Genomic DNA, 13,470 nt, shown 5'->3' on the forward strand with positions numbered 1-13,470 from the left:
AGTATTCCTCAACTCTGGGTTGTACTGACAGACAGGGTGGTGTGAGTCCAGAACTTCATGGTTTGAGGGTCGGTTCTGCTGTCAGAACTGATGCTGCAGTTTGATATGTTAGCCAGCAGAGGGCAGCACCAGTAAACGCCTCAGGCAAAGTAAATGAAACCTGGAATGTATCTGGACCATAGACTGTCAAAATCAAAATCCAACATGTCTGCCCAAGAAGCCGTCCATACTCTGACAAAAACGCATTTAGGGAAACTTCTAAACCAGTGATAGTATGTCATTCCAACAGGAGAAACCATTGTTAGGATGAAGAGCTCTTGGTCTGCTGCAGAAACACAGGAGCATCTGGATGTTAATCATTGTTGATGGGTACAAAAGTTGGCCAAACATTGCAGAACCGGAGACAGAAACAAAGCTGAACGGCAGTCTGGCTTCATCTTTCATGTAGTCCAAAAACTAAAGGCACTGATAATGGTATGCCTGCTTTAGCAGGTTGGGGTTCGATTCCCTACGGTGTCCTGCAGAATATTTGGACTTTTATGCATAAAATGTTAAGCTCTGCAACCGTAAAGTGTCAAAGCAAAAACAGAAACTCTTTAAATAACTTAAACCTTTTGGAGCAAATATAAATCCAAACACTAGAATAGCTAAAGTTATCATGAGACATGTTAGCATGATTCTGCCATTGAAGCTAATTTGTGTTATTTTCTCTGAATGTCAAGACTTTTTACACTTTATTGAATGCTTTAAAAAATTGTGCTGTTTGGTATTTAACTAAGTCATGTAGTTTCAGTAGTTTTGTTCGTAAAAAAAAAGTTGATTTGTGTGTTCTAAAAATCCAGTTGTATTTATTATGCATAGTGCTGTTTTATGTGACATGTAAAGGGGATATATGGAACACTGATAATTATTCCCCATACTTCAGCACCATAGCTAAAGTAGGGGAGAACTAAGGAACAGTATAATATGCCCAATGTATTACAATCAAGAAATTATTTGGCTTTGTTTATTATCGAGAGACTTTTTGCAATTTTCTTTTTGTGTGTCTAATGTGGGGTTTCCATGACAATTTACTATCTATTATAATGCCCAAGAATTTAATTTCTTGCACATTTTCTATTTGTATGCCGTCTATGTTAATTGGATGTTCAGAATGTCTTGCTTCATTATCAAATATCATTACTTTTGGTTTATTTAAATTAAGTGATCATTTATTCTTGTCCATCTTTTTATAGTACTGAGTTCCTCATTAACTGTCTTGATAAGATTTGGATAATTGTCGCCACTGTAAAATATATTTGTATCATCTGCAAACAAAATAAATTTAGTTGTTTTCAAAATTTAAAATGTCATTGAACAGTTTAGGTCCCAACACTGACCCCTGGGGTACACCACAAGCAATATCAAGGCTTTTAGAAATGGCCAATATTGACATATTGCACTCTTCCATTCAAATAACTTTGTAACCAGTTCAGTGCAACCCCCCTGATTCCATATTGTTCCAGTTTATTGAGCAATACTGAGTGATTAATAGTGTCAAATGCTTTTTTAAGATAAAGAAATATTCTGATTGCATACTTTTTGTTGTCCAATGCACTGGTGATACCTTCCAATGCATCAATTGTAGCAATTGTTGTGGTTCGTCCTTTCCTAAATCCACACTGTCCTTCATTAATTATATTGTATTTCTCAGTAAATTTATCAAGTTGTATTTCAGAGTTTTTCCAGAATTTTTGAATACTGTAGAAGTAATGAGATTGGCCAATAATTTGTAAACAGATATTTATCATCATTTTCATAAATTGGAATAACCTTGGCAATTTTCATTTTATTGGGGACACAACCAGTTTGCAGTGATAAATTGCAAATATAGGTAAAGGGTTTAGAAATGTTATTTATTACTTTTTCACTAGAGACATGTTTATACCATGACAATCAGTGGATTGTTTTTGAATTTCTGAACAATACCTATAAGTTCTTGTGCAGTAGTTGCAGTGAGAAAAATTGTGTGTGAATTTGGTTTATTTCTTTGAATTGATCAGTTGGATAGTTTGGGTCTTCTGCCGCCAAATCTGAGCCGATACTTACAAAAAAACGTATTAAAGCTGTTTGCTACAACTTCCATAATGTAGTTTTTAATCATCTCCTTCCAAAAAGTGTGTTGCTTTGTTTGCTTTATTGCTAATTAAACTGCTTAATATGTCCCAAGTTTTACTCATATTTTTTTTACAATATAGTTTATAACAATCTCTTATTATATTGGTTAATTTGTTTTTACACATCTTATATTGTTGTTCTGCTTCCTGTGTTCTTTTCTTGATAAAATGTTTGTAGAGATGATTTAATATTTTATTCATTTAATATAAAAACCCACCAGTAGTCAGCTCTACTTGTGGCAAAAACATGTTAAGCTTAAGCTGTAAGAGTCTTGCAGAGACATGCGCAGTTTGTGCGCGTTTTGCTTCATTTTGGGACGCTTTGAAAGGGGCGGGGCTGCGTGTGGTTGTTGGTTTTTTGTGGATGAATGAGCAGCTCCAGTCCTTCACTTTGTTCTGCAGGCTTTGCTGACAGGACGCTTTTCTAACCTCGTTCCAACCCTGTGACAGTTACCATGGCCTCATCTGAACTAGGTAAGAGACTTTCGTCATCTTCTGTTCAACTTTTCCCGTCTTTGAAAGTTTTTTTCCTGCCACATGCGTGGAGTTAGCAATGTAGCTAGCTTTAGCCAGCGTGGGCAGCTTGTGGAGCTGTGGTTTCTCCTTAACTCCTCGTGAGACTTTACCTTCTCCTTTCTGTCGCAGCTCTCCTGAGCGTGTCGGACAAAGCGGGTCTCGTGGACTTCTCCAGGAGGCTGGTGAGCGTGGGACTGTCCCTGGTGGCCTCCGGAGGCACGGCCAAGGTGCTGCGCGAGGCTGGGCTGGCCGTCAGGTTAGTAGTGCTCAAGTTTGGGTTCAAGTCGAGGTGCGCAGCTTTTCTAACTCACCTGTGCTGTGGGACAGGGATGTGTCCGAGCTGACTGGACATCCAGAGATGCTGGGAGGAAGAGTGAAGACCCTTCATCCTGCTGTGCATGGAGGCATTCTGGCCAGAAGGACCCCCTCTGACACCGCAGACATGGACAAGCTGGGCTACAGCCTGGTCAGGTGAGAGGAAAGGAGCAGAATATGGGGCGTCATGACACCCAACCCTCTCACATTATTTAAGAAAAAGAGTCACAATTGATCTGAGTCAGAACACAAGCTTTTTTCTTTCTTAGCAATGGGCACCAAAAGGCACTTTTAGGTCCAAACAAAGTCTGTGTGACATGAGGTTTTCCAGCAGATCACAAGCTCCTGTGGTTCCAGTCTGGACACACGTGACTGCTGGGTAATTGGAGATTGTTGGCTGAACTTGTGACTCTTGTTGCAGAGAGCATGATTAGATCATCTGTGCTGTCACAGGCCAATCAAAGCAACTGAGAAGTTAAACTCCAGCATTTGATTGAAAAGTCAATAAACGTTGACTCTTTATTCAGCTAAAACGAGAAGTTTGTTGGGTTTATTGGTTTTGAATTTTGTCTTTTCTTTTTATTATTTACCTATCCATTTATTTTTAGACTTTTATGTGAATCAATTTTTAGTAAATTCTTATTATTTTAGTCTACTAATCCTGCTCTTACTATTATTATACCGCATTATTTTAATTGATGTTTTCATTGTTTTAAACGATTTTTATTTAGTTTATTTAGATTTTAATCTTTCAAAGACTCCAGTGTTTCCTCAGTGGGATCCTCTGTTCCGGGGTTCCCTCTGCGGGTGTGCCGTTGTTGCGCCTGGGGCCCTACTCTATAGAGTGGGCCCTGTGCTGCCCTGTGCTGGACGGGCGCTGCAGCAATGGCCCCTGTGCTCAGACTGGGCCTTGGATTAGATGGATCCCCGTAATGCCGTTTCTACACAGCAGTACCAAGCCCGACTGTTTCCTTAGAGCCAGACTGTTTCCAGCTGCAGTTCTTAAGTCTGTTTTTTATTCCTAAATATTGTATTGAGGGAGGGAGGGAGGAACTGGTGAAGGGAGGGGTACTCATTCTATGTAAATGTCCTTTTCTCATTTTGTGTATTTGCTTTTTAACACACTGTTTTTTATGTATTTTTTATTTTATTTTATGATAAGCGCTTTGAGCTTCATTTGAATGAAAGATGCCATACAAATAAAGTTTAAGTTTAAAATTTATGTTATTTAAGCTAATATTTTCTTGTTAAATTAAGTGCAATTTTTGAAAAAAATCAACATTTACAAACTACAAATAATAAATATGTTTTGTTTGGGTAAAAAGATTACATTTAAGCTTTTTCTCAAATGTGAATGTTTTATTTTCAGATTTAAACAATCGCTCCAATGAAAACCATGTTTTTGATGTTTTTTTAACTTGTTATTGGGCGTTTTTCTCATGATGGACACATATAGAGAGAAAAATTGAGCTTATACTTGCATTTCTGAGTATTTGATTATTTAAATCACTGTAAATCAGGAGCAGATGGAAAAAAAAGCTTGTAGTTGTGATGTAGAAGCTACTACGGCAAGCCACAAGCTCCATCCTGATGCATCCAGTTGCAGACATCCATGTATGTCCTTGTTTTCCATGTCTGAGCTGGTATCGGGCTCATTTTTGTTTTACCGATAATGTTAGGGTTGTGGGGGTCTGTAAGATGGCGGAAGAGCGTGTTCACAGAGGGATGCTAGCAGGGGGGTGGGCTTACTCCACAACTCGGAGACAAATTTCTTCTGAACTGCTGGGACTATGCAGAAATGACATCCTAGTAAACAACACAGTATGTTTAATTTGGGCTAAAAACTGCATAAAACACTGGGAATGTTTTTGAAAATGGATCAAAATATGATCAGAGTGATACTTTAACAAATGTTGTGCTTTTGTGTCTTTCAGAGTGGTGGTGTGCAATCTGTACCCATTTGTAAAAACTGTCTCTAGCCCAGACGTTACAGTGGAAGATGCTGTGGAGCAGATTGATATTGGTAAGTTAGCATACTGAACCTTTATTTATACAGGTAAGTCAATTTAGAACAATTTCTCATTTACAACAACAACCTGGGAAAGCATCAGCAATACAGAAACAGCACAACAGAGCAAAGGGTTACATACAGATAAAAACATGACATCTTTTCACATCAATAATTAAAAAAAAATACTACAAAAAATTGATGATTACAATAAAAAGACAATGGGAAACCCATTAAAATAAAAACGTTTAAGTTAAAAACATCTGCATTGATTGCTAGTTAGCATGCGTTTGAGGTGTAGCTTCTAATAAATATAAACTATTTTCTTCTATTTTTGTACAAATGTAATTTTTTTGTCGTTATTGCTGCTTTTTTCTTGCTCAGGAGGTGTAACCCTGCTGAGAGCAGCAGCCAAGAACCATGCTCGGGTCACCATTGTGTGCGATCCAGATGACTATTCACTGGTTGCTAAGGAGATGGAGAGTTCCAGCGACAAAGACACAACCCTGGAAACACGCAAGACCCTGGCTCTGAAAGTGGGTCAAAGTTTCTGCTCTAATTCACTAACAAATGTACATTTAGATTTGTTTTATGAACAAGCTTTTCTTCCTTTTTCACAGCAACTTTAAAAATTTTACTCAACTTTATATCCATTAAAGTTTAGAACACTGTGATTCCTGTGGGTGTTTAAGAGGGACTGCTTTTAAAGATGTTAAGGTTATCATCTGAATTTGCTCTTTCAGTAATTTGCTGTTTTAAATTGAGGATAAAGCGGAAAGAGAAACCACATTTTTAATGAAATGATGACCACTCTGTCCTGCTCTTTGATAAAAGAACATAATAGATTTCCCAAATAATCATCTCAAGAATAATTGGCAAAAATACATCATTTTTATACTTAATTTGGGCAATAGAGTAGCAATTAACAATGAAACTTCTTTTTTGTCTGCTTTTGTAGTTACTTGCTGAGGTCAGAGCTCAACATTGACTTTTTGACCCTAAATGTTGAAATAGGTCTTCGAGTCAAAGTTTAAACTCTCCCTTGCACCATCTTCTATAAACAGAGCCACAGATTAGGATTACTAAATCAATCTGAGTCACCATCCATAAGATTCATGTTTATTAAATTGTTGATGGAAGTGCTTCCATGTCAATCGATGTTCCTCTCCCCGTCAGGCCTTCACTCACACAGCTCAGTATGACGAGGCCATCTCAGACTATTTCCGTGGTCAGTACAGCCGCGGCGTCTCTCAGCTGCCTCTGCGTTACGGCATGAACCCCCACCAAGCACCCGCCCAACTCTACACCCTGCGCCCAGAGCTTCCGCTCAAAGGTACGACTCCTCCTACTCCGTGTAGTGACTTCATTTTAAAGTAAAGCCTTCAAAATAAAAGCTTTCCTGAAAACTTTTTTTAAAGGAGTCATGACAGTAAAAGTTACCACATTTTCCTTTTAGTGATCAATGGCTCTCCGGGTTTTATCAACCTCTGTGACGCTCTGAACGCTTGGCAGCTGGTAAAAGAGCTTAAAGGTGCTCTTGGATTGGCTGCTGCCACTTCCTTCAAGCATGTCAGCCCTGCAGGTAAGATTCTGGCACGCCCGGCTAAATGTAAAGTCTTTGAGAGTGACCATTTGCTCTGAATTTATTCTCTGAAGGAGCTGCAGTTGGAGTTCCTCTGACTGAGGAGGAAGCCAAAGTGTGCATGGTGCACGACATGCTGAGCGACCTCACCCCGCTCGCCACAGCCTACGCCAGAGCAAGAGGTCAGACGCTCTGTCGGCTCTCAAACTGCACAGTCGGTCCTATTTAACTTGACTCTGCATCTCCAGGCTCAGACAGAATGTCGTCTTTTGGGGATTTCATCGCTTTGTCTGACGTTTGTGACGTTCCCACGGCTAAGATTATATCCAGAGAGGTAAAAAAAAAAATTGTTGTAGCTGAATCTGATGTCACATAAACTCATAATCTGGTCGTTCTCAGGTGTCGGACGGCATCGTTGCTCCTGGTTATGAGGAGGAGGCGCTTAAAATCCTGTCTAAGAAGAAGAATGGCAACTACTGTGTGCTTCAGGTGAGAAAAAGTGGCAGCAGTGGAGGCATCCTCAATTTGTTTTCACCCGAAATTGATGATACATTTTAGTGTCTTTCTGAAAAGTTCAAATCAGTTGGCTGTGAATAAGAGTTTAGGGTTTAAAGCTTTAACTTTGACCTTTAATAACATGGATTCTCATTTGAAAGTAGCACAAAAATACATCCAACGTGCAAGATGGGATTTAAAAAAATGACCCGTTATGATGACGCTCATGTCATCTTTCCAGATGGATCCAGACTACGAGCCCGACGACACAGAAGTGAGAGTTCTGTTTGGACTCTTTCTGAAGCAAAAGAGGAACGGGGCTCTCATCAACAAGGACTTCTTCACAAATGTTGTTTCCAAGGGCTCAGTGAGTTGCCTTGCTTTTAAAAATGTTTATTTAAAAATATATAAATAAATGCCTCTTTTTTTGTGTGTACTTCCATAAGTTATCTGCTGAAGCTGTGCGCGACCTGACTGTGGCCACCATCGCTGTGAAGTACACCCAGTCCAACTCTGTCTGCTACGCTAAAAATGGCCAGGTGAGAAGGAGAGCTCTGAATCCATTCAGCAGCTTCTCCTCATCTCTAACACGTTTGGGGTCTTCTGTTTCTGCAGGTCATCGGTATCGGAGCCGGGCAGCAGTCCCGGATCCACTGCACTCGTCTGGCAGGAGACAAGGCTGATAACTGGTGGCTGAGGCACCACCCCCGTGTGCTGAACATGAACTTCCGCAGTGGAGTGAAGCGAGCAGAGATGGCCAACTGCATCGACCAGTATGTCAGCAACACCATCGGGGAGGTGAGGCAGCAGTTACACTCATTTATGGCAACCCGTTTAATATCCTTGATTTCAGGCTGTTTGAGGCCAAACTAGTGATTCCAGAAGTACAATAGGGCTGCCACTATTAATCGACTATTAAAATAGTCGACGACTTATTTAATTGTCTAATAGTCGGTACTTTATATTATATGGAGTCAGAGTGTAGTACAGTTGAAAGTTATATTGGTATTCTGCTAGATTTTTGGACTACGTTGGCATTTATTAAGGTTTTTTAGGCTATTTTGGAGTTTAACTAATATTTCAACATATTTCATGCTAGCTATTTTGATTAACTTAGGCTTTTTTCATTTTTTTCAGCTAATCTGGCATTTAGCTAATATTTTAGCTGGCTATCAGCTTAAGCATTTTCAGCTATAAGCTTCAGCATTTTCAGCTATCAGCTTCAGGTATCAACTTCAATGTTCTTCGCTATCAGCTTCAGCGTTTTTAGCTATTAATTTCACCAAAATGAGCTTACAGCATTCACACTAGCATCATCACAGGTAATGCTAATATCTAGTTTTTAGTTAGTTTGAAGCTGATGGTTAAAATGTGTGCTTTACTTCCAGTAAAAAAAAATAAAAATTGGTGACTAGTCGACTATTAAAATAATCGTTTGTGGAAGCACTAAAGTACAACAAGTTAACTAGTGATAGAAGAAAATGTGAACTAGTAATTTTTAAACTATTGCAACCAAAATAACAAGCTGCTTTTTTCCTTCTCTTACACATGAGCTAACATAGTCTCTCTTTGATGTTCAGCCTCTTATGGTGGTTTTTGTATGTTACAGACTCTGCCTCTTTTGATGTGTTTTAGGGTCCAGATTTGGCCGTGTGGAAATCGATGTATGAAGAGGTTCCAGAACCTCTATCCCACACAGAGAAGAAGAACTGGATCAGTTCTCTGCAGGCCGTCGCTGTCAGCTCTGACGCTTTCTTTCCGTTCAGGGATAACATCGATCGAGCTAAACAGGTAATCGCCGCAGTCTGCAGAGCTGCTTTCTGCTCGCCGCAGTGTTTAACAGTGGTCTCTCCTGTGTGCAGAGCGGTGTGGAGTACATCGCCGCTCCGGCAGGTTCTGCTGCAGACCAGGTGGTCATCAACGCCTGCAACGAGCAAGGCATCACTCTGGTGCACACCAACCTGCGACTCTTTCACCACTGAGCAACACTACAAAGGAAAACGACGTTTCCCGCTCACATTTCCAACCCAGACATTCCTGCTGCTGACGTTTTCTGTTTCTGTTACTCATCTGGTGATTTCTGCTTATGATTCCAACAGCTCAGTGTTTGAGTAATTCTTCATGTTTGTTGTTGGTCACTCAACTGTGGAAACAAAATAAACTGCTGATGACTCTATAGCCCCCATCTGCTTTGTCTGTTCTTCTGTTTAAGAACATGCTTTTATTTTTTCATAGCAACTGTGTGGTTTTTATATATTTAAAACTAGGTTTGTCCAAAATCAAAATGATTAATCCTTTATTGAAATAGGGCACTGTTGGTTTAAGCTTGACCTTGAAAAGTAGCATAAAATGAATGCCATGCAAAGCTAAAGCAGCTCCTACAAAATAAAAGACTGATTCGATTTCAGGATGACTTGAGCTTTACTGAAACAAGGGAATTTTATTTTCTTGTCAGGAAAACAGTTTGGCACCAACAAAGTACAAAAATAGAACAGTTCACATTCACAAGCTGGAATTGATGAGATAAATTAGTAAAAAGATCAGAATTTCAATCACAAGCAGTGCATCCATTCAGGAATGAAAGACGAGTTACAACAAAGAAAAGCAAAAGTTTCTCTGGACATTTGGGGGAAAACAACATTCTTTGGCACAGTGCCTACATTCTGTCAACATTTGTGATTAAAAAAGAGAGAGACCCATCTGAAGGAAACGTGTGAAAACTGGTGCTGAGTCACAGGGAAGAGACCGTCTTCCAGGAATGACCGGGATTGATCCGACAGTAGACAGAGTTGCATAGAAGAACTGTGATCAGTTGAACGGGCGTCTACAAAGTGATGCAGTGCAGTAACTAGACGGTGAGAGGAGAGCGGACGCCGGATGGTGGCGCCTCATTTCTTGGAGCTTGGAGGAGCGTGTGCGTCAGCCAGCAGGTCGGGTCGGAGGCACTCGATGGGACAGTGGATTTTCTGAACATCAGTATAAAAGGGAGATTTTAAGCTATTTTATGACCTTAAACACAATATCAGAACCAAAAGTGTCCCACTCACTTTAAGCAGGGCGGTGTCTCCGTGTCTGACGGGCTGCAGAGAAATGGCATCAGCGTCCCCGCCTGGTCTACGACAGTTCTCACATCTCCATCCCTAAAGAGACAAATGTTGGGGTTGAAGCTGAGTATCAAGGCTAAATACTCTCCTAGCATGAATTAAAAAAAGATCTCACCTGTTGTCCTCCATAGCAGGTGCAGGTGCAGATTGCACCCAGGTACTCCTTCTGCCACTGGTTGCCCACCTGGTAGGTTTTGCCGTCATCGTAACACACTGATTTATCTGTTTGGATTGGATTACACATTGAAAGTCACACGTAGCTCCTAAACTTCACGAGTCAGTCACACAACATTTCTCCAGTTATTAAAAGAGGCCTTACGCGGTTCACACTTGAACTCTCCCTTGCCGTTTCCCAGACAAGTGCAGCTCATCAAGTGTCCGTTCTCCGCCTGCCGGTCCCACTGCTCTCCGATTCGATAGTTGACCCCGTTGTCATGGCACCACTCTGTTTGGGGAACGTTAGAAATGAAGAGAAAGCCTTTCCATATTGAAAATGTGACAGCAGTTTTATGACACTCACTTGATGAGTCGCATCTGAAGTGACCGCTGCCCATGCCCAAGCACTTGCACCAGAGCTTGAAGCCCGTCTCGGACATCCTCTCCCACTCTGCACCCACATCGTAGTAGGTGGCGGTGAAGCTGTCATAGCAGGAGTCAGTGGTGGAAGGAACTCCATTTGGGACTGAAAGAAGAGCAAGACGGGCGTTCAAGTGATTCACTGCATTTTGAAATTTACATCAGTGACATGAGGAATTTCTCCCCATGCAGTTTGGGCTGCAGTCAAATCAAAAACACACAACCATGATGTGTCAGTGACCGGCCCATATCATGCAAAATTCAACTTTTTGAGTATTTTAGTGGATTATAATGTTCATTTCTCGCTATAAATAATCTCAATGCGATATTTTTATCCGTTCACACATTTCTGAGTAATCCTCTAAAAACTTCCCATAGCAAAGCAAAATTGAAGATGAGATCTCCTTTCTGTCTCATTTACGTCTCCTAGACATGAATGAGACCTGTTTGAGACAAAACAGGCTTTCTCACTCTTCTCGAATGTTTCTCCTGAGAAATAAGTCTCACAGTGAGCACTGTCTGAGATCTCAAAATTCTCTCACAACTGTCTCTCCTCCAGATCTCAGTTAAGAGAAAGATTAGACGTATTTCAGCGTTCTCAAGTATGTCTCAATTTGTTCTCTTTACTTTCTCAGCTCTCTCTCGGTAATTTGTATGCATGGTTCTGTCTCTTGTTGCTCAATAAGGTCTCAGTTTAGTCTTTTCATTGTCTCAGCAAAAAGAAAAGTGAGACCAACACAAGTGCTCAAATGAGTCTCATTTCTTTCTTGCACATGATCAGTTTACAGAAACAAATCAATTATGATGTATTTATATTCAACTTACAAAAGTTGTTTATTCCTTACACATTTCACAAAACTCATTCATATTTTCAAGCTAAAGTCAAACCATTACTGTAAGACCTGATGTGCTCAAAAGACATCTTTTTGAAACTTTAAAAAACGTGAAATTTCAAGATAACACTGGAGCGTCAATTCAATAAATTTTTATTTTAACAGTTGTGTAAATTACACTTGGGATGTTTTTTTTTTCTTTCAGAAGAACACAAAGGTTTTAGATGCAGATCCACAATAGTTAAAAGGCACAATATAAATGTACATGTCTTTTAAAATATATAAAAGTAATATTGGAACTATAATATCGCATTACATTTAGCCAGTAGAAGAAGAAGACGTCGCAGGGGAAAGTACAGGAACGTTTTGCAAACAGCGACCGAGAGAAATGTCCATTCGCGGTTTAAGATGCAAGTTTTGTTCCAGCCGCTCAGAGACTACGAGAGGTAAGAATTTTAATTATTTGGTTCTCTGTTGCAAAGAGGTGAAATATTAACTCATTAGACCGAGTGGCAAATGGAATATGTACAAAGCAGTACATTGGCGCCTGTTCTACAAGTAGTTAGCGCAAATTACTTAATGCACTTTAATTTTGGCACTATTAAAAAAAGTAATATTTCAATTATTTTATATACTGTATATGGTTTATTTTATTGTATACTATATAATATTTTATTATTATTATTGTTTTATTTTCATAATTTAGTTCCAGTGTCACTTGTTGCACAGGGTAAGTAATTAGAGTGACACACCTCCCTTTACAATGCGTGTGATTAGGGCGTGGTTAGGAAAAGGGGATCGGGTAGTGACCATAGACTGTAAAAATAATGGACTGAGCGAGCACTGAGGTCCCCCATTGGAAATACATTACTTCCTCTCCTCGCGAAAGTAGGCCGCCGCTTTCACCGTCAATTCCTGAAACGGATACCGCCATTTGCAACCCATCTTCAGCAATTGGTCTGAGTCATAGCTGAGTCATCGAATCTACAGGAAGTACTGTGTACAATCAGGAGTGAGTTTATTGCAACCGTCTGCCTCTTTCCACGCCTCGACCACACAAGACCGCGGGTGTAAACAGCTTCTACTTTAATCACGGCGGCTCAGTAAAATGCGTACATATTCCACGACTTTGCACTTTGAAATACCGTGTATAATATACGCCAAACACGCTTTTTGCGTGCATATGATACGCAATGGTAGAGAATGGATTGCACCGGCGTACAATATACAGGACTTTTTAGGTTTCGTTTTGATCACGCGGTCAGAAATCCTCCGGCTCTTTTCTAAATGACGTCGTTCCTGGTTAAGGTTAGGATTACGGTTATGGTTAGGGTTAGAAAAGCAAATTGGTCGTTTGTGGGGCTGCCTGTGATGCTCACGGCTCCACCAGGGGACGTTTCAATCTTGGAAAACACATTTTAACACATTTAGGACCGCGCGTATTATATGCACGCAAAAACCGGTTTTAGCGTATATTATACACGGTATTTCCCAAATCGTGGCATTTTACTGAGACTGGGCTGATTGTACAAGTCAGTGTTGAAGCCATTGAGGGAGAACCATCCCAACATTTGATTCTGTCAGCGGTCCTTTGGGATTTACTTACATTTATTCCTTTTTGTCGAGATAAAAGGAGCATTTGGGTGACGCTGCTGATCCCCTAGCGCGCTGTCACTTCACGTGCGGCCAGGTTACAGTCTGATCAGATGCACTTGAGAAGCGCGTTCAGGTTTATTTAGAATAAATAACCATCCAACAGCTGGATCTTTTTCCTGTTTGAAAATAAGACCAGGTCCTTTCAATTTTGTCTCGCGCTCCTCAGACGGCTGCGTTCAGGCTGCAAGCTGGAAAAGTGCGGCGAAGATGAAACTTTGGTTGGTGATTT

General features: G+C 40.3%; 2 protein-coding genes across 3 annotated transcripts in view; one reads left to right on the forward strand and one right to left on the reverse strand.

Annotated features, from left to right (window-relative positions):
• Positions 1-2,473: 2,473 nt before the first annotated feature.
• atic (5-aminoimidazole-4-carboxamide ribonucleotide formyltransferase/IMP cyclohydrolase) lies at positions 2,474-9,257 on the forward strand. The gene is made up of 15 exons (XM_024295965.2): positions 2,474-2,630; positions 2,802-2,928; positions 3,000-3,143; positions 4,922-5,010; positions 5,380-5,531; positions 6,172-6,328; positions 6,452-6,577; positions 6,652-6,759; positions 6,826-6,911; positions 6,977-7,066; positions 7,314-7,439; positions 7,519-7,611; positions 7,688-7,870; positions 8,708-8,863; positions 8,935-9,257. The coding sequence occupies exons 1-15, from the start codon at positions 2,612-2,614 to the stop codon at positions 9,052-9,054; spliced, it is 1,776 nt and encodes a 591-aa protein (XP_024151733.1). The 5' UTR covers positions 2,474-2,611; the 3' UTR covers positions 9,055-9,257.
• Positions 9,258-9,474: 217 nt separating this feature from the next.
• Positions 9,475-13,470, reverse strand: part of fn1b (fibronectin 1b) — a 27,349-nt gene continuing 23,353 nt past the window's right edge. For both annotated transcript variants that reach the window (XM_024295363.2, XM_024295362.2), the window contains 5 exons: positions 10,697-10,858; positions 10,496-10,621; positions 10,292-10,398; positions 10,120-10,212; positions 9,475-10,038 (listed from right to left, as the gene is read on the reverse strand). In XM_024295363.2, coding sequence (XP_024151131.1) covers positions 9,961-10,038; positions 10,120-10,212; positions 10,292-10,398; positions 10,496-10,621; positions 10,697-10,858 — 566 coding nt within the window. In that variant the 3' untranslated portion in view covers positions 9,475-9,960. The remainder of the gene's footprint in view (positions 10,039-10,119; positions 10,213-10,291; positions 10,399-10,495; positions 10,622-10,696; positions 10,859-13,470) is intronic.

The sequence above is a fragment of the Oryzias melastigma genome, linkage group LG3 (genome assembly GCF_002922805.2).
Source record: "Oryzias melastigma strain HK-1 linkage group LG3, ASM292280v2, whole genome shotgun sequence".
NCBI lineage: Eukaryota > Metazoa > Chordata > Actinopteri > Beloniformes > Adrianichthyidae > Oryzias > Oryzias melastigma.

Coding starts and splice junctions, on each gene's coding strand:
- atic (XM_024295965.2), top strand. Junction 3,144..4,921: donor CTGGGCTACAGCCTGGTCAG/GTGAGAGGAAAG, acceptor TGTGTCTTTCAG/AGTGGTGGTGTGCAATCTGT. Junction 5,011..5,379: donor TGTGGAGCAGATTGATATTG/GTAAGTTAGCAT, acceptor TTTCTTGCTCAG/GAGGTGTAACCCTGCTGAGA.